Source organism: Pseudopodoces humilis, chromosome 2 (genome assembly GCF_049639895.1).
Source record: "Pseudopodoces humilis isolate 2021_Gansu_Grassland_sample_001 chromosome 2, ASM4963989v1, whole genome shotgun sequence".
NCBI classification, from domain to species: domain Eukaryota; kingdom Metazoa; phylum Chordata; class Aves; order Passeriformes; family Paridae; genus Pseudopodoces; species Pseudopodoces humilis.
Genome location: NC_142201.1, coordinates 93,386,558 through 93,406,461, shown reverse-complemented (window position 1 = coordinate 93,406,461; position 19,904 = coordinate 93,386,558). Strand labels below are relative to the sequence as shown.

Here is a 19,904-nt window from a genome sequence, read left to right as displayed (position 1 = left end):
GATCTGGAACTTGTGTGATTTAGTCCAGTGTAATAGGCCTGTGAAAGATCATAAAACCCTACAGCTAGACAGTAGGTTAGCAGGTGATACACTTCTGTAAATATAATATATATTTCTTATAAAGAGGCAACAATCTACTCTCTAGAGCTGATGAACCCCATTTATGAGCACTGAACAACATAAAACACTTTTCAGTCCACAGAAAAAATGTCTTAAGAAGTGATGGCACTCTATTTTTTTAGTGGGAAAAAAGATCACTGGTCAGTATAACACCAATTTTAAGTGAGGAATTTCAGAGGATTATGCCTGTGTTGACTGGCTCTCTTCCTTTGTCAGTCACTGGAAACTGAAGTTCCTTTAAAAGTTGTTTGTAGCTGCTTGATATTCAGTTTTAATCCCCTCCACTCTAAAATGACATGCAGAAATGGAGAAAAGCAATACTTGCCTGTGGAGAGCACCTGGCTGCTTCATAGCTGGTAGAGTGAGAGTAAATAACCAACTGTATCAGTTTACATGAGTAATACATTTAGGAACTGCAATCAGTTTAGAAGTGTGTTTTCCAAGCACTGTGTCATAGCCCTTGGGAGCTTAGCTCTAAAGAAAGCTCTAACAATGTGTGTCAAAAGATATTTCTAACTCTAAAGCAAAAATCCAGTTCTTCTGATGCTGCAATCAGACCAAATGCCCAGTCAGTCTTTTAAATAAGAGCTAGTCAACAGAGGTTTATATTTCTTTACTCTTACTGTATAGTCTGTTCATACTTTAGCTAGAAAAGCATCAACCAAAAAAATTCGAGAACTGCTACTATATAGAGGACAATTTATTTTACTTATTCCCAAGAGGTATTTTGTGGAGGAGAGAATAAGTCAGCTCAAAATGAGACACAATAAGATACATAAGCTAATTTACATACAAAAAAGTGAACTTGAAAGTACGTTGAAAAGAATATCAGTAAAATATCTAGATATACAAATGAAAAAAATTTCAGTTGTGGTAGTTAAAATAAATATGACTACAATTAGAAAGCATTTTATCCTTTTTGTACATTATTGCACATTCGTAGAAGATATATTTGTACTTGTTTTTTTAAATATTTTATGTTTGTTTTTGGTAAAAGTAGCCTATGGGTTTTGAGTAGCATAAGTATTTTACAGTATCTTAATGCTTTTACTCTTAAGAAAGAGAGGAATGCCATATCTTCATAGAATCTTATAGAAAAATAATCATGCCAGTGATCTGAAACATAGAATGAATATATTTAGTGGAAATCACAAAATCATAGAGTGGTTTGGGTTGGAAGGGACCTTAAAGATCATCAAGGTCCACCCAGCACTGGCAGGGTCACCTTCCACTAGACCAGGTCGCTCAAAGCCCCATCCTTCTTGAACACTGCCAGGGATGGAAAATCCACTGCTTCTCTGGGCAACCTGCTCCAGTGTCTCACCACCCTCAAAGAAATTTCCTCCTGATATCTAATCTAAACCTACTCTCTTTCAGTGTGAATCCATTCCCCACTGCCCTGTCACTGCATGCTCTTGTATAAGTCCATCTCCATCTTTCTTGCAGGTTCTCTTCAGGTACTGGAAGGCCACAATTCAGTCACCCCAAAGCCTACTCTCTTCCAGGCTGAACAGTCCCAACTCTCTCAGCCTTTCCTCACAGGAGAGGTGTTCTGTCCCTCTAATCATCTTGATGGCCTCCTCTGGATCTACTCCAACAGGTCAATGTCCTGGTTGTGCTGGGGACCTCAGAGCTGGGTGCAACTCTGCAGGTGGGGTCTCACAAGAGCAGAACAGAGGAGCAGAATCCCCTCCTTCCCCTGCCAGCCATGCTGCTTTGGATGCAGCCCAGGGCACATTTGGTTTTCTGGGATGCAAATGCACTTTGCTGGCTCATGGCCAGACTCTGATTCATCCCAAGCCCTTCTCAGAAGGGCTGCTCTCAATCCATTCATGCCCCATCCTGTGTGGATACCAGAGGTTGTCCCAGTCCAGGTGCAGCACCTTGCACTTGGTCTTGTTAAATCTCATGAGATTCCCATTGACTCACTTACCTACCTTGTCCAGATTCTTCTGGATGGCATCCCATAATGGCATATCGAAATACTGGATATGAACCTAAGAAGTGAATTAGTCATGCTAGTGCAGTCTCCTTCTTAGTGGATGACCTTCTAAATTTATCCCTATTTCCATTTTCAGAACTAAGTCTTCCCTACTATTCTTCTGCTATTTGAGGTATTCAGTGAAGATCAGTACCCAGGTAATGTGTTACTAACATACATATTAGAAAAAAGTGGCTGTTGGTGGAAGAGTGTTTTGTTTTAGTTGAGACAGAACACTCCTCTGGTCTCCCAAACTTGTGCATCATAGTGTCAACTGCATCCAAGTAACAACTACAAGTGACTGACAAAACTAGGATCTCCAAGGCAAGAACAGCAAAGGGAAGACTGGTCACAACTTCTTTTCCAGGAAAAACTATGGTATGTGGTCAGTCACATCTTCCCAAGAATAACACATTTTACCAAGGAAGAAACGAAAACGGGGAAAAAAGAACTTATGGACTCATCAGAAAGCAGAGGTGTTTGAATAGACCTAGTGATCTATGGTGCTCCAAAGTCTGAGGAAATTTTTTGAGAAGTTTCTTTCTATAACCAGTCTTCTATAAAGTATCTCTTTCCTTTTCTGGGGTTATTGAATCACTCATGTTTCTGAACACAGGTCTTGTGGAAGATTCTGCCCCACTGTCAGGTCAGACACTGAGTTGTAAATTACATTTTCCTTCTGCACATAAGTAGTATAGGGTTCCACTTCCATCGTGTCATCCTAGCAAAACAAAACCAAAAGCTGTGAATACAAGGAGGAGTTTAGCGTGGCAAGACTGCAAATCTTTCATCTGGACTGAAGAAAATAACTGGGAAATAATGCTCTCATATTTACTCCTCTTCAACTAAAGGAAATAAAACCCTCTATTTCTTTTTGTACGAAGGAACATGGATTGCTGTTTCTGTCAAAGATTTGGAGGGTGAAGCTGAGTTATTGTTTCATCTGCCTCCTTTATCTTCCCTTCTACTCCACTTTTGTTGGCCTGAAAAAAAAATTATTAGGGTCTAATTCTCTAGAAAAAGCAATAAATATGCTTGAGTCTTGACCTTAATTCATTCCTCTTCAGCCTGCAGTTTCAGTCTACAGACATGCCAATAACAAAAGTCCTGTGACATGACAGCAAGAATGCTGGTACTTAAACCATTATTTTACATTAATGCAACTGTGTCTGTCAGCAGCAATTGGGAGGGAGGGCAGCAGAACAGGAATACTAATAACTAGAATTGACTAAGTCTCTTCAGAAACTGAAGCATGTTTTTAAGTTGATGACAAGAATTGGAGCCTAGTGTATACTGTGGGTGCACAGATACAATATAACTGTAACACATCTTGTCTGCGTAGAGATGTTGTTTGGATTTGGCAGCAGAGAACACAGACCTTACAAGTGAACTGCTCAGCTACACAGGAAGCTTCTAACAACATAGGAAATCAAATAATATCTCCCAGTTTGCAGCTCAGTTCTCCTTCCATTGTTTTGATTGTTTCTTTGATTGTGGATTGACCGTGCAAGATAAAGAGTGGCCTTCAAAGCTCACACATTATCATTCTGGACACCAAAAGGGATACTCTTTTTCTCTTGGTGTCTGTTAATCTTGTAGCTTAATCTTGTTCACTAATAGTTTTCTTAATATCCCCCAACCCATGCTATTGTCTCCCTTCCCTGATTATTATTTGGAGAGCAGCTGTGGTCAGAGTATCTGATATAACAAGAGAAATGTGACTCACTCCTTGTTAAAATTAAAGGGTGGCAGTAGCTGAGTGTTTGCTGTTGGAACACATCTCTAGTGTTTGCTCCAAGTCAAAGTTATAGCGAAGATAAGTTTCATTTTGACCTATAATGAGCTAAGAGTAAATGTATCAGACACAGTAGTACCTGCTGAAAGCTTAGAGTAAAAATCTAATGTTTTCCCTTCACTGATCATGTTTCCATGGCTACCAGAATCATCATAATTTGGTGATGATCTAATTTGTATCATTCTCCTTACCTGTTGGGAATGTATAGGAGCAATTTCAGGAGGCTTGGTTTTGTAGCATGGTCTGTGACAAAGAAAACAAGTATTAAAACATGTTTGGCTGGATCACAGCTTGGTTTCTTTGATCAAAAGTTTATGAAACATTTTATTTCTTGTCTTCAAGAGTGAAATCATCTCATGTTACTCTCTCCTTGACTTTTGATCCTGAATTTATAGTACTCTATCTTTCTTAAGAGGTCTTTTCTCATGTTTGTGGGAGATTATATATAAAATGGAAACAGATTAGAACAAAATCCCTCTGTAAGGATATTCTTTTTGCAGTTAGTGAAATTTTATTGAACTAATTTTTCACCTCTGAGGGAAGAGGCCTAAGAGAAAAACAGTTTGGAATAGGCAAATGAGGAACCTAGCTGAGGTTTTCAGTACAGCTGCTAATTCAGCCTTCCACTGCACAAATCAGTTCTGTAGAAAACAGAACTACTTTTTTTTCTTCATAGGAAATCCTAAAGGGACTGGAACCCAGCTTCACTCAAGGAATTTTAAAATGAATACAGATGCAATCTGTTGTCCCTTCTGTTCATATGGCAGGTTGGCATTGCTCAGTCTTCTGGCATTTATTGGAACTTATTAGAGAGAAGAACCAATGCTCTGATCTAATCAAAAGAGATACTGGCAGACTATCACAGTATCTGAAGAAGGCTTATTCTCACAGATTCCTATCAGAATGAAGTGTTCACCTTTAGGAGGCAATGCAATCAGGGTCCTTGGCCAACTTCTTCCCATTTATATTTTACTTAGAGGCATTATTCTGTGAAGCTGTGTGCAATACACAGTGCAGTGTCTGCAGTACAGAAATATTTGATGTAGTTAATTTGGTTATTCAGAGCATCACAGACTGATGGAATCATGATTTCAAGACACAAAGAGTACTTTAAAATTTCTTCTAGCACTAGACAATTTTTCCTTAGTACCTTAGCATACATACATACCTATAAATGTGGAGCTTCAAATAGTAAATGACAGCCAGCAAGGTGATAATGATCAGAGCACAAGTAATGATGCCGGCATACAGGAAAAAGTTGGTTTTCTCTAAACATAAAGAGACAGTCTCAGTTATATCTTCTTCTCAGTTTCTCTATTATTTCAGCAGAAGATTAAGGTTTCTTTAGTACATACATGAATTTTCAGCATGCTTGCAAAACAAATAGAATGTCCTTCAGTAGAAGGGAAAGTTAGAAATGAAACTTTGCTGAGAAACGCAAATGGAGTCCGTGTCAGAGGCAAAAGTAGATTCCACAAATCTCACAGTGGTTATTCATAATATATTTTCACTAAGCCACACCTGAGTCCCTCTCAAGGACTCAGTATTTCTCAGTAGTCATATATATTCCCAAAAGCAATAATAAAACCAAAGACCAGAACCCAAGGGTCATACAGTATCAGACATTCACAACTTGGAATGAGGGAATGTATTTTTTTCTGCTAGCCACTCAAGACTTGGCTCTCCATCTCTCTTACCATGACATTAAAACTTGTATTAAAAAAAAAAAAACCCTAATATTCTCATTCTAAGTGATTATTTGAACATTAAGATCATGACTGCTTTCTGTTTCCAAAAGCATTTCCAATACCAAAAGAATACTACCACACTTATATATATCCCTCTTAGGGAAGGAAGCATTAGGAAATAGTGTCCAGAGCACAAACAAGCTGGTGATGTTTCTGGGCAAATGCAGATACTCTTGTCTTTATAGGACTTCACTGAAGGTTTCTGTGTCTTTTAGAGACTTTCCTTCTTAGAAGGAACAAGAGCTGACAGAGCTGAACAGGGGTTTGAGCACTGAGCACACAAAGGGACGCTCACCTGAGGGACAGCAGGCTATGGACTGGCTCCAGTTCCCAGCTGGGTGGGACACCATGCAGCTGGTGACATTGGTTACATTGGTGCTACACGCTGTGAACTTGCTGAGAACAGTCACTGTCCCGTTGTGGTGGCCTGTCTCCTCTGCAGAGAAGATGCTCTCCGGGACCCACGAGAGCTGCGCCGGTGGTTTCCCCGCGGCTGCCTCGCACACCGGGCTGCCCTGCTCATCACAGTACAGGCTCAGCCTCGGGGGGGCTGCAATGCACCAGCAAGGGGAGATGCATGGAGTTAGTTTGGTACAGCTGCGCTGGGCTATTCTCATTCTCCACCCAAAATGAACCCAAACTTAACCCAGTGAAAAGAGAGTAAGGTTGAGGGTGTCATCCCATCCCATCCCACTTCAGCAACATAGAGCCAAAACACCAGAGATGAAGAACAGCTCTCTTTTTCCCTTTTGCACAATTCTCACCCATCCAGTTGAGCCTTATCACAGCCATTCATATCCTCTGTGTGTACTTGGGAAATTGCTTCACACCTGTCATGTCTAACTAGACAGTGGAAAAAGGGAACAGCAGAAGGGAGAAGAGTTATGGGAAATAAGGAGAAAGGAGACACAGAGATACTCCCTATGAAATGCATGAGTTTATCCCAGCAAGTCATAGAATCACAGAATGGCTTAGGTTGGAAGGGACCTCAAAGATCCCCTAGTTCCAGACACCCTGCCATGCAAAGGGACACCTTCCACAAGCCTGGGTTGCTTCAAGTCTCACCCAACCTGGCCTTTAGCACTGGGACATCTACAGCTTCTCTGGGCAACCTGTTCCAGTGCCTCACTACCCTCACAATACCAAATATCTTCCTAATATCTAATCTAATCCTACTCTCTCCACTTTATAAAAAAACAAAAGCTCCACTTTTGCACATTCCTTACCCAGCACAGTCAGGTGGTACATCGTGAGGAAATTCCCATCTGTTGATGCCACTTCACAGCTGTAATTTCCCTCCTGGGCTAGTTCCACTTGCTGTATCTCAAGGGCAGCAGCCGGACCTGCTATGAATTTCCAATCTATGTTGTCACTGCAGTTTGTTCTGTGTGTCATGTTTTTATCAGTCCTGTATACCAAGGTGCAAGGGCCTCCAGCCTTGGGGGTTATTGTCCATCTTAGCATACTTATTTGTCCTTTGATAGGGCAGTTGAGAACCAAGCTGTTACCTACGGTCACTAACATTGTGCTGTTCCCTGAGGAGAAAAAAAGAGAACATGTAAGAAGGAGCCCAGGAGTTGTGGTCTGGACCTCACAGGGAAATGTCTTCAGTGCTACAAACAAGCGTGAGGCTGTGCTCATCTGCACATTGTGTTATCTCTTATTACAGCTGTGGATTATGGAGCCAGTGGCCTATCACAGCCAACCCTTGAAATACAAATTTCCCACTGAGGATCATCTTAGTGGATAAGACTGGATACTGGAGGAGGACCCTACTCCCCCCCATTGCCTTTAGCAGTTCCGCATCCAAAGATTGTGCTTGTTTGGGCAAATACTCCAGTGGGTTACTCACAGAGCTTAAAATACAGAAATATGGCAATTGCACCTGGCCACATGATAGTGGCTTTTCTCTGGAACTCTTCCTTCCAACAAAGTAAACAGCTTTTACTTCTGCATTCATATGAAATCCAGCACTTGGATATCACATATCAAGGCAAACACAAAGGCCTTGTCTATATCTCTCAGGCATTACACAGGTGCACATAACACTGGTGGAGCTTTGTGTAGGAGGAAAGGATTTTGCCTCATGTCTCAGGATTTTATTATATGTGCATTAGTGTTGTCTACATGTATAAAGGCAGCCTCTCTTGCAAGGCCCTTGTGAGACTGAGAGAAAAAGAGTCTGAGGTGCAGGTTGTTATCCAGTGTGAAGAGTAGGTGAGGGAATGGGACTTTTGTGTCCTTTGGCTTCTGCTGAAATTAAAAGCAAGCAATCCCAAGATTTCACAATGTATGTGAATGAAATTTTGCAATTAATGGGCTTATAGGAATAATACCCATAGCTATAGTCCAAACAAACCTCTGTTTACCACTTCACTCATTTCCTCCTTTTTTTTTAGGCCTTTAAACTTTGGGGCAGTAACCACTGATCTCTCAATTCTCTGTGTCACTGGTGGAACACAAGTTGCTCTTTCCTTTGGCTGAGGAATGGTTTTAGTGGCAGTCTGAAAGCTGTGTCTGAGTGTAGTACTTTCAAAACCTGCATTAATCTGGACAGACAGCTAAAGTTAGCCAATCTGATTGGTACTGATAAATAAGTTTTTCACAAGTTATTCCAAAAATATTAACCCCATCTCCAAACCTTACGAGCACTAAAATGCAGCAATTGAAAGTTCATGTGGAATATGCAATGAATTAGAAGATTCAATCTTTGCATGATTAGTCAAACCCTTGTCAGTCTTCCTCTGTGGTACAAGATCTGACTTTGTTGAGTTTCACTACCCCCTGTCCAGATGTGAAATTATATTATTTCTTCTGTCCAGAATATTGTGAAGCCCAGTTCTTGAACATTCACAATGCTATAAGAAGTGATCTTAATGAGCATCAACTTGAAGTAATTAGTCATATCATTACTATTAGCCTCTTTGAGAAAACTACAGGTGGTTTTACCTTAATAATATTGTCTGAAATCTCATTATCTTCTTGAATGTAGTTGAATGAACCATTCCATATCAACTACTTTTGGTTTTTTCTGTTTTCTTGGGAAATTATTTCTGACTTGCAAAATGAACACAGTTTACTGCATTTTCACTTCTTATGTATTCCTTTAAATGTTTTTGCCTTTTCATTTTGAGCATTAAGTATCCTTTGGGTGAACACACTTCAGCTCTTAAGAGTGTTCTGTGATGCATTATTACTGTGGATGTGTTTTTAAATGACAAGTATTTTTCTCCTTAATGGCATTCCAAGAAAATGTGAGGTGTGTGTTTTAAACTAAGATGATTTTACCAGGAGCGGAACTGAAAGGAGCTTTTGTCTTGTGATAGTTTCTGGATGAGTTCAATGAGTGTCTCTGAAAATTGGACAACAAAGTATTTCCTCTCCTAGTATAATGCTGCTGAGAGCCTCAGAGCTCTGAGTCATGCAGAGTATGGCTGACCTCATCAGAAAATGACTAAGCAAACCTAAGCACTCAAACAGCCAGTGTGTTGAAGCTGGGTTTTTTTTTTTATGGATAATGTTTGCAAATGTTGAGCAAGAATTGTGAAAAGTGTTGTGCATGTTCAACTGCATACACTTTCATTTATATACTAAAGCAGCAACATTTTACTTGTCTTTCAACTCAGCATCTCCTAAAGATCTCACTGCAATGTAAAAGTTCCCCAACATAATGGGTTTTCATGCTTCAAGGCTGTAAAGAAAGAGGCAGTGAAAGTGGTGCTTTTTGCTATGCCTTTGTGTCATATTCTCCTCTGAATGAATCAGGTACCATTCACTTCAAATAAGAAACCACATCAGAAAGCTTAAAATCTGCTGAATCAAGTTTAAATACAATTTTACGTTTACATAAAATTTGTAGAAGGCTTATGAAATCCCCTGTATTGTGTTATTAATTCAAAAGACTTTTAGTAAGACAAGAACTTTCCCCGGATGACACGTTAATTAGTAAAAAAATCCTCTTGCTTATCCTATCACACAGCTCCCTGCTTTTGCAAAGAGGTCTTATTAATATAAAAGGTTAAACTGTCTTCACTTTACTGGCCTCTTTTATCACTAGAGTGCAGGTAAGCAGAGTTAGTGTAAATATTATTTGTGAATTTTCTTCTTTGATTTGCTTTTTTTTTTTTTTTTGTACATGCTGCTAGAAACATGGTCTTTTGATTTTTTCTTACAAAAGAATGTGTCTGCCAAAAATCCTAGAAGGTTTGGTTAATTTGTGTGTCTGAAGTGACTTTACAGTGACTCACAAGCAAAGTAGGACTTGGCCTAGGTAATACTTGATGGGGAGCTTCCAAAACATGAAGAATAATCTCATCCATTTTCATAGAAATTTCTGATGAAATTTCTATTTCAAGCTAAAATGTAACCTCAGGAAAAGTCAAAACTTGCTAGTTTTTACCACAGAGTTAGCTTTATTCAGAAGCAATCCAAAATGTATATTCCTAGAATTTAATATCTAAATAACTATGGGATCCCCAAGCACAAAGGCATTTCTTTAAATAGAAATTATCCTCATCCCTATCCTATCCTTCCTGGTCAGCCTTAGCATTTCCTCCAGTTTGAAGATGTTGCTAGAACCTCATGTTGGACTGAAATTGGACACATTCTGCCTTCTCTTTCTAATGAGCATACCAAAGGCCATCTAAGTATCTAAAAGTATATTTTATTAGAACGTAAATCAACATGCCAGAAAGTGACACTTCTGCAGAGGACACAGAATTGCTGGCTTTACTCATGAAAGTAAAAGACATGAAAATAAATCTCCTCTGTTCCCTCTGCCCCTAAAGAACAGGTTTTTTCTCTCAGTCCTCTTTTCTACTCCACAAGCTTGCTGACTTGGCAGGTTGCACATTTTTTACATGATTACATGTGAGCCTATTTTCCCTCACTTCCATGACTTCTTGTGGGTCTGCTACAATCAGGTCCTTTTCCAAGGTCTCCTGATCTGTTTTCTTTGTCCTCCTGCCTGCCCCAGTCTGTGCTCTTGGACACGTACTCAGCAGCTCTGAGGGAAGACACAAGCTCCCCTTTTCTCTGGGAACTTCACTAAACTTAGAGGGTGTATGTCTATTCTGCAGGAGATCTAAACAAACAGAAGTATTTCTTGTGGTTTAATCCCAGCTGGCAACAAAGCCCCACACAGCTACTGGCTTGCTCTTGCAGAATCCCCCTACAGTGGCAGGGGGAGAGAATCAGAAAGGTGAGAAAACTCACAGGTTAATAGGTAAATCAAAAGCTGTGCATACAAGAAAAACAAAATATCCCAAGGGCAGGTAGATGTTCAGCCATTTCCAGGAAAGCAGGACTGTATCATGTATAATGGTGGCTTGGAAAGACAAACATCATCACTCCAAGCATCCCTTCTTTGTTCTTCCCCCAGTTTCATATGCTGGGCATGATGCCACATGGTCTGGAATATCCCTATGGCCAGTTGGGGTCAGCTGTCCTGGCTGTGTTCCCTCCCAGCTCTTTTGGACCCACAGTCCACTCACTGGTGGTGTGAAAATCAGCAAAGGCCTTGGCTCTGTATAAGCACTGCTCAAAACATCCCTGTGATGTCAACACAATTTCCAGCACAAGTCCAGCTTCACAGTAACCACTATGAAGAAAATTAACTCTAGCTCTGCCAAAAACCAGTCCAGAATTCCATTCTGATAAAGAGAAAAGGTTCAGTGCTTCAAATGTTTTAATTCAGAGCTCTCACCACACCACCGTTTTCTGGAATGGTCTTTTCATGCTGCAAAGTGGCTAAAAGTCATATGCAGCTGTTTCCTCTGTGATATTGGTTTATGACCAGTGCATTAAGGCAGGTATATGGCATCCACATCAGCATTTATCTACTCAAAGGATTTATCTACTGAAACCAGCACACTGCACAGCTACACCTCTCAAGGTGAAATCTCATCTTACAGCTGAGCTGAGCTGACAGCTTGCTGTAGCTGAAAAAGGGGATAATTAATGCAGCAAAGGCCTCATCCTCTTCAGGCTTGCAGAGAACAAGTGATTTGAAGAGGTGTGAGCTATCAAGGTCATCTTGGTGCAGTGAGAACTGTAGGATGGTAATAAAATGTCAGCACTGTTAACTATTTCATTGCACACAAGAGAGATTAAATGAAAGGTCACATATTTATTGTAAATAGCATCTCATTTTCAGTCATGTTCTTCACAATTGAGTTGATTCTGGAAAATAGCAATCATTTTTTCTGTTAGCCAGAAAAAGCAGAGCTCAGGAAACCAGGAGGACTGTATACCACACTGATGTGGAAAACAGATGAGTCAGGTTCTGGGAGTTCTGTACAGCACCAGACTGAAACATTTTAATGCAAATCCATTGTGATCAGGTTTCACCTTGGAGACTCATCTGACAGTAGCAGGCTTTTAGACTGAGGTCCTCCAATTTGACTCCAGCCTCTGAAATCTAATTATGCCATCTGTCACTGTCTCTCTTTGACTGTTGCAGAAGACTTCAAGCCATGTCTGAGAAGGTTCTCAAGCTCTATTGCATTGAGTGAACATTCCAATGCACTGACAGATTCCACTTTTACATTTGAAAATGAACATATCCTCTCTCAGGAAAAAACTCAGTTGAGGAGTTCACATTTGTGTTTCAAAAATGTGCTGTTATTGTTGTCATGGTAAGATTACTGTATTTTGAAAAGACTGGGGGAAAGACTTTGCTCTGTTTTTTTCAGTGTGGTTTATGCAGTGTATTTGACAGCTCTCATGAATTACTAGTTGCACCAGCTTCTTTGCAGTATCACTTATTTCGTCATTTCTCCTGTTTCTCAGAGACTTTCTCACACTAAAAGAAGAAAGGTTTTAAAAACAGGAACTTTTGATTGTAAAGCCACTAAACTTTTGAGGGGAATCACTGCAAAATCTGAGACAGCTATGGAGGTTGAAAGTGTTTTTGGTTGCTTTCAAACACAAAAGTTTTCCAGCCTCTCTTATTCTTCATAGCAGGTTGTAAACCACAGTAGAACTTTTTATTGCCTCAATTTCCATGACAGCCTCTTGCAAAATTTGACTGTTAAAGAGGTTTTTTGTGCTATAAAGAGACTTCTTTACTTTCTCAGACATATTTCTCAGACATCCTATTGATTATTTCGTACAGTAATAATTTACCAGAGCATTTTGATGCATTTTCTCTCTATATCCCCTTCAGATATTAAACCTATGAAAAAATGATCATACCACAGCCAATGACTAACTGTATCTTGGAATGAATGTTGTATATGAGTCACAGCAAGTCATAATTAAAAAGGCAGCACCGGATGCTTGGAAGAGTTCAGATACAAGTCTGTGTTCTGTATCTGTTTTCCCCTTCTACTGCCACAGAGTTCCTGTGACACCCAGCAAGGCTAGTCTGGAATGAAATGAAAGACAAATAGAAGTGTTTTGTACTAGGGTAGGAATTGCTACTGTACTGACAGACTCTTATATAGTGTAGCTTTGTGACCATGGAAACAGTCACAACAGCACAGGATGGAGTGTAGGCTAAAAACCACCCCTGTGTTTCAGGTGAGAAGTAAGTAGATAGACTACTTTAAATTTCATTATAGAAACACATCAAATAGTTGACATAGCTCATATGACTCTGTTTCTTGATACCTAGATCACAGCTTTTTCAGCACGGATGTATCTTTAAAAGGACACCTTAAAAGACTTATACCTTTACTGCTAGTTTCACACTCACACTCTTTTATCCATACTTATTATTCCTTGAATAGATGTCCTATTCTCATTTCATTCTAGTTAGGCTTTTTCCTTATCTTCAGAAATTTCTTCCTTCCTCATACTAAAACTGTTAGTTTTAACACATTTCTATCACCACTACCATGTCACTTGCAGTACTTTTCTTGCCACCAATACTGTGTCACTCTTCCTTGTTATCTCACGCAAGCTGAAATAGTAACCTCATGCACTTTGTCATTGGTTTTACAATGTGAAGTGCTCATAGAATGGCTGGATTTTTTTTTAGATTGCAAACTTCAACTTGACTTTGTATGTTGCAGAGGGCTGGGAACACTGATAGACCTAAACAATGATCCTAAGATTTCAGTCTTCCCCTTCAAGGTGGAATATATCTTTGCAGTTGCCAGTTCCTAGTGTGTAATTTTTCTATGATCTTTCAATTCTCTTAAGCTTTCTCCAGTATCTTTTCAAGCAGTTTTCAAGACAGCTGATTTTGGAGGCAATGAAAAGATGCTAAAGCTCACTTAGGTAGAGATGTGTTTGATAGAGTGTCCCCTTGAAAAAAATTAAGCTGAAAGAATAAAGGGACAACTGCATGATGGATAAAGAACTGGGTTAAGGAGAGAAAGAAGTGGCAGTTAAATGGAGGTACCAGGTTAAAGGTAGCTTTTTGATAATATTTCTCAGCAGATGATTTTTGCCATAATTCCATTTAATTTTTTTACTAATGGCATTGGCTTTATCAGGAGTGTGTGAGGAAATTTGTTGAAAGCAGGAAGAACAGTCTTACTAGTGTAAAGAATTGATATGTCACACAAGACGAACCAGTTGGTGTTGATGAGTAGAATGTTAGATGTGTGCTGAAATTCACCAGCTAAAAATGTCATAATAATGAAAACAGGTAGTACAACAAATTTTGACTGGAAAGTAGAATACAGAACCACACCTTAATCAGTATTGAAACCAGCTTTTCAATAAAATGGGTGCTTGTTTTGGTGCTCAAATTGTTTATGAAAGGTGTTTTCGAACACAAAGCCTGTAATTCAATCCAGTGAGCCACTAATTTATCCTCAGGTGTATAGATTATGTCTCAATATAATATGACTGTGTAGAAAAAAAAGGATGGGTACACTCCTTAAATGAAGAAATTAGTTGGTGTTTAAATGATGTGTCAGAGTCACACAGTTTACAGAACAAACACTGTTGGCCAAATCCTCAGCTGATAATAAATCATCACTGAACTTAGTAAACTGTCACATAGTATATCAGTCTGGTAAACTTTGAACTTTGCTACTTCTGAACTGTACAAAGTAAGTAGATCTTTCTCTTTGCAGAATGTGAGCTGGAATGGATGAAAGCAAAAGGGATTTGCACTGGATGTCCAAGTGCCTTGGGTAGTATTGCTTTCAAAGCAGCACTGTGACACCACATGTAACAAAGTGCTTCCAGTTCTCAGTATAGAGACAGATACAGATTATTTTATATTTTGCTTTGTGTTCTGAACTTGGCCTTTTGAGGAGAAAAAGTGAACTTTGTCCACTTGAGGAGAAAAATAAACCAAGCACTCTTCACTTAACGCTTAAGCAGCACTTTCTAAACAGAAATAGATCATTGTCTGCAAACTGTAGATTTTGTGCCTTCTTTTTCATATTTTGCAGAGAGTAGGTAAGAAAATGCTTTAAAAACATATTTTTGCCCTCACTTTTACATGGTTAAAATCTCAATCATCCCTTGTTTAGTGCTTGCCTTTAGCATTGCAGTTCTCATCCCAGCTTTGTCTTATTCAACAGCAAGATTAAGCAGCATAAGAAAATCCTCTATGTTTTTTTTCTTATGAATGATTGCACCTCTAACTACAAAATATATCAGCTGTGAGTTTTAAGTAGCAGGTACCTCTAGAAATGCACTCATAGTTAAAGAAAATCTCCTTGCTTTGTAAGTAATTAAATTTGTAAGTAATTAAAACTTTGTAAGTAAGTAAAGAAGTGTATGGTCAATTTGGAAGACTGAAATTCTTTCTTTCCATGATTTTGAAAGCAGATGAGTTCAGACACGAACGCACTCTGCGTTTGGACCACAACAAAGTAAAATGTCTCATAAGGATGTGTTTGGAAGATTGTACTGTGGCAATTTAGATGTGTTCTAAGAAAATTTTTTGCTTTATTTAATGGTACAGAATTCTTTTTAAAGAAAAGCAGGCTGCTTAGATTCAGATGTATCTAGGGTAAAAGAAGTGAGAATGATTCCTGCACACAGTCCCAGAGGAGCACCAAAGAAACAGTGAAATGGAGACAAATGTAAGTCTACCATAACAGGGTTTTTTAGGCTATAATTTTTGTATCTGGAGCAAGATTCCACCATAAGCTAGAATAGAAGGCAACAGAGACAGGTGCAGTGAAACATCACCTGAGAGAGTCAAAAGGCAATAAAACATTAGTACACTAGTGAAAAAGAATATACTGGTTTTATTAAGGAAAGAAACAAAATTAAAGCAGTAGCATTCAAGGAAGTTATGCATTCAGGCAAACTTGAACTGTAGCTAGGTTGCTCTGTAAATCAACTTTATTTTATTCACCTCGTAGTCTATTATTCCAGCACAATGTCACCGACTTCAGTTTTTCACTATGGATAAAACTGAACAACCATAGGGAAATGCATCTCGTTATTGATAATGGCTTTCTTGCCGCTTCCTGCGAAGAACTTGGACATATCCATTGTCACAGGATAAACTACAGAGGCAAGTCTTACCCAGTCAAATGCTGCAAATGTTATTTCAATAAAAATTGATTCATTGCATGGAATTCTCATGGAAGATCTTGCCTATCCTTACCACTCTCCCTTGGAGTATACACAACCACTTGAGGTGTCGTGTGTGCTTAGTTAAACTAGAGAAATCTTCAGAGCATTACCAAAAATATTGTAATCTTGAGTCTTTTTCACTGCTGCTACTGAGGACTGTCACAAAAGGACTTTTAGTAGAGATCATGCCCCAGCAGCTTCAGTAGCTTATGATCCAACTCTACCTGAAGGCAATTCTGGGTATGACAATTAGGAAGCAACCTCAGCTTTTTTTCTGACCTGCCCCATCTGCTGTGGTAAAAACTAACCCAGTCACACAAAACAACACATTAAGGAAATGTTAAGGAAAATGTTAATGGAGATAAAATCTGGTTACCTACAACAAATTTTCCATGACTTAATTTCTTTCAGAGTAGCTTGCTGTAGTCTTCAGAAGGGGGGACATAGTTCCTTCTGAGCTTCACGCAACACAGAAGACTAAAATTATCTGGACAGAATATTGCACATTGGATCAGCTTGACACATTTAGCCCGTGATCTCTGATGAAATAAAAACCTTGCCACTAGATCTTGCTCAGAAGAATCACCCTAATACTGAAGGAAACAAGTTTAGGAGCAGTGCTAGCTAAAAGCTTCCCATTAAATGTAGGGTGATTTTTATTGGGAGCAGTTTGGGGTAAGAGGTTTCAGGTGTGAAATTAGATTTTAATGGAACATCTTTTCCTACGTTCTTTGAAGGGCAATATAATTGGTTTACCAAGACACCAAGAAGTTAAAATCCAAATACCTTAGGGTGAAAACCCCCTGCTTTTTTGCACTGGACTTTTTTCTTAAAATTTCCATCAAAGTGATTTTTTAAAAATAATTTTTGCCAGTAGGATTCCCCTTTGTCTCCCCATTTTTCTTCAACAGTCTGTGGTGTATCTACACTCCTTTACTTTTTGGGCAACTGTCTTCAAAAATGTGGACTGTCTCTGATGCTACCATAATTGATCTGCATGAACTTCAGCAGGTTCCTCAGTATTTTTTTGAGACAGTTCTTTACTTAGAGAATAGGGACAGATCTTCTACCACCAGTGTGCTTGTTGTGAGGTTAGTGGTGCAAAGTTTAATAATGTTCATGAAATATTTAATTTTTTTCCAGTGGGTAGCACTGAGGTAACCATTTAGACTCCCTCATTAATACACCAAATATGTTATAGATGGGTATTCCATCACTGTCAACAATGACAGCATCTGTTTTGCTTTAAAATATCACAAAGGAGATATTTTGATTTTCTGACCAAGTGAAATAAAGTAACTCATGTCCTTGTAGTTAAGTTCTATCTGTCCATAATAGGAATGGACAAATGCATGTTACATATTATTCAGAGGTGTCCGAAGTTTGATTTGGATCTCATGGACCTAGCTACCTTTTCCTCCTACACAGAAAAGTTTAAGTTTCTGGAATTGCTCCTCAAATCCTTAGTTCCATTATCAAATCTCTGGATTGCTGTGATGACTGATGGTGTCTGGAAGAACACGAGCTCTAAAAATGCAAATGAGCAGTATGTGGGAAACATGAACTGCTGTAGCTAAACTGCATTAGAACAAAGTCAACTACACTAAAAGACAGAAAATTTGGACTGCTATTGCCCTCGGTACAAAAGCCTTTCCCATCTTGATACTGGCCATGCCTCTTAGAACAAAATTCCAGAAGCTGCTCCCCTCTATCAGCACATCAGAGACCTTCCACTTCTCCTCCAAAAGACATAAGAGATCCCTACCCTGCCCTATTTCTAAGTGTCTGCAGCCTCTCTTCAGCAGAAACTACACATCCAAAAACTTAAAGTTCCCAAACACTTTCCCAGGCATATTTTTAGTGTGTCAAAAGGCTCAGTTTCTCAGATGATGTGGATTTGGAGGTCTCAGTAAAAAGGCTATTTGTGACAAACCATGTTCCCAGCTAAAGGTCATTACATAGTTGCCTACATGGAAGTCACAGGGAAAATACCTGGCAGCCTTGTGACCACTAAGAAAAGAGGATCATGAGTGGGTACTAGGAAAACATATCTTAATTGTGCTTCATAATTTGTAGCACTTAATAAAAGCCACAGAATTATTTATAGCTTTTATAAAAGAAAGGAGCTGTGTGCATTTCCCATTCTTACATCTCAATGGCCAATTGGTCCCAGTTACACTCACCTGCTAATTTCATGACCATGGTGATGGCAAGCAGCACAAAAACATACACAGGCTTCCCAGCAAACTTCATGTTGGTTCCTCCTTTCATGGCTCAGGCAGGTCCATCACTCCATCCATCCCTCCACCAACTTAACTGTGGAAACAGGGAGCATTTCTTGCCTGCCAGTACATCCTCAGCAGCCAGTGTCAGCGTTTCCTCTCCCCCTTTCCCATGCCTCTCCTTTAGCTGTGCATGCCCCTGATCGACTGGCTCCTCAAAGCTGGAGAGGTTCCTCCTTCTGACTTTTCAGAGCACTTTTCAGAGCTTCCTGTGCTGAGAACCCAGGCAAACACCGAGGAAACAGGCTGAGCAATTCTGCCTTCCGTTCATTGGCTCTCCTCAGGAGGCTGATGAGTGAAGATAAACCCTGCAGCAGAGTTCAGAGAGATTAAAAGCAGAGAAGATTATTCAATGCTCAGTTTAATATCAAAAAGGAAATCTTAGTCTTGGGAAACTAGAGAGAAACTTATTCCTCATGTTTCTCGCTATTTTTACTTCTGCTACTTCTTTATCACGTCTTCGGCACAACCTCCAGGAAAATTCTTCTGCATGTCTTCCTCAAAATAAAAAGCAGTCTTAAGGCTTCTCTGTAAGTGACATTTTCAATTATTTCTCTCTTAAGTACCTACTTAGCCCATGGAATTCTACAATTCTCATATATATATACACAAACTTGTAAGTTCAGGCCTTGTGAACTCTTAAATAAGTTGTACTTTTACTCCATCCCCACCCCTGCCAGCTAAAAAATTACAAATCCAAACCTCATGTTTTGCAGAATCTGAAAAAAATTGTGAATATGGGACAGTTTCCAGAAAATTGCAGAATGTCTCTTTCTGGAAGGCTGAAACAAGGAAACAGTAAATATTTCCAAAATGAAACACTGATACTTCACATTTAAATGATGCTTTTGTTTAGAAACTGATCTAATTTGAAGGGGCAGAAATCTTTACAAAAGACAAAATATTGAGCAATTTTTTATTTTTTTTTTTGAACATCTGAAATTACATTTTTTCTCTGGACAACAAAAACAAAAAAAATCCACTATTATGTGCCCTTAATTTAGTGCAGGATTCCCATGGGGTCACAGCCTCCTCTCACACATCCACCTGCTCCAGCATGGGGATGCTCCATGGGCTGCAGGTGGATCTCTACCCCACTGTGGACCCCCATGGGCTGTGGGGGCACAGCTGCCTCATCATGGTCTGCACCACAGGCTGCAGGGGAATCGCTGCTCCAGCCCCTGGGGCACCTCCTGCCCCTCCTTCTCCAGCCTCGGTCTCTGCAGGGCTGTTTCTTTCGCACATTCTCACTCCTTTCGCCAGGTGAAGTTGCTTGGATGTTTGCCCCCCACTGCTTAAATGTGTTATCCCAGAGGATGGACTTTCCAGTGAACAGCAGTGGAGAAGTTTGCCTGCTGAAATTCCACCAGGGGACACCATTAATTTTATGGGTACAAGAAACTGTAAAAAAGTGAAGTATTCTTTGTGCATAGGGACTTGTTTTCAAACTTTAATAAGGTTCCTTCCTTTTACAATTTTTTTTC

At 39.5% G+C, this 19,904-nt stretch overlaps 1 protein-coding gene across 2 annotated transcripts; it reads right to left on the bottom strand.

Moving 5' to 3' along the window:
• Positions 1–807: 807 nt before the first annotated feature.
• Positions 808–18,602, bottom strand: CD200R1 (CD200 receptor 1). 2 transcript variants are annotated; one of them, XM_005523925.3, is made up of 6 exons: positions 18,322–18,602; positions 6,871–7,179; positions 5,940–6,194; positions 5,065–5,164; positions 4,088–4,139; positions 808–2,822 (listed from the first exon to the last, which is right to left on the bottom strand). In XM_005523925.3, the coding sequence occupies exons 1-6, from the start codon at positions 18,407–18,409 to the stop codon at positions 2,700–2,702; spliced, it is 927 nt and encodes a 308-aa protein (XP_005523982.1). In that variant the 5' UTR covers positions 18,410–18,602; the 3' UTR covers positions 808–2,699. The 2 variants fall into 2 exon arrangements, with proteins under 2 accessions (XP_005523982.1, XP_087907593.1); XM_088051467.1 differs by lacking the exon at positions 808–2,822 and adding an exon at positions 2,859–3,084.
• Positions 18,603–19,904: the final 1,302 nt, after the last annotated feature.

Bases quoted from the DNA above. Each gene is read 5' to 3' on its own strand.
- CD200R1 (XM_005523925.3), bottom strand. From the start codon at position 18,409: ATGAAAGGAGGAACCAACATGAAGTTTGCTGGGAAGCCTGTGTATGTT. The intron at 5,165-5,939 runs GTGAGCGTCCCT...CTTTATGTTTAG, and splicing joins CATAGCCTGCTGTCCCTCAG to AGAAAACCAACTTTTTCCTG. The intron at 4,140-5,064 runs GTATGTATGTAT...TCTTTGTCACAG, and splicing joins TTGAAGCTCCACATTTATAG to ACCATGCTACAAAACCAAGC.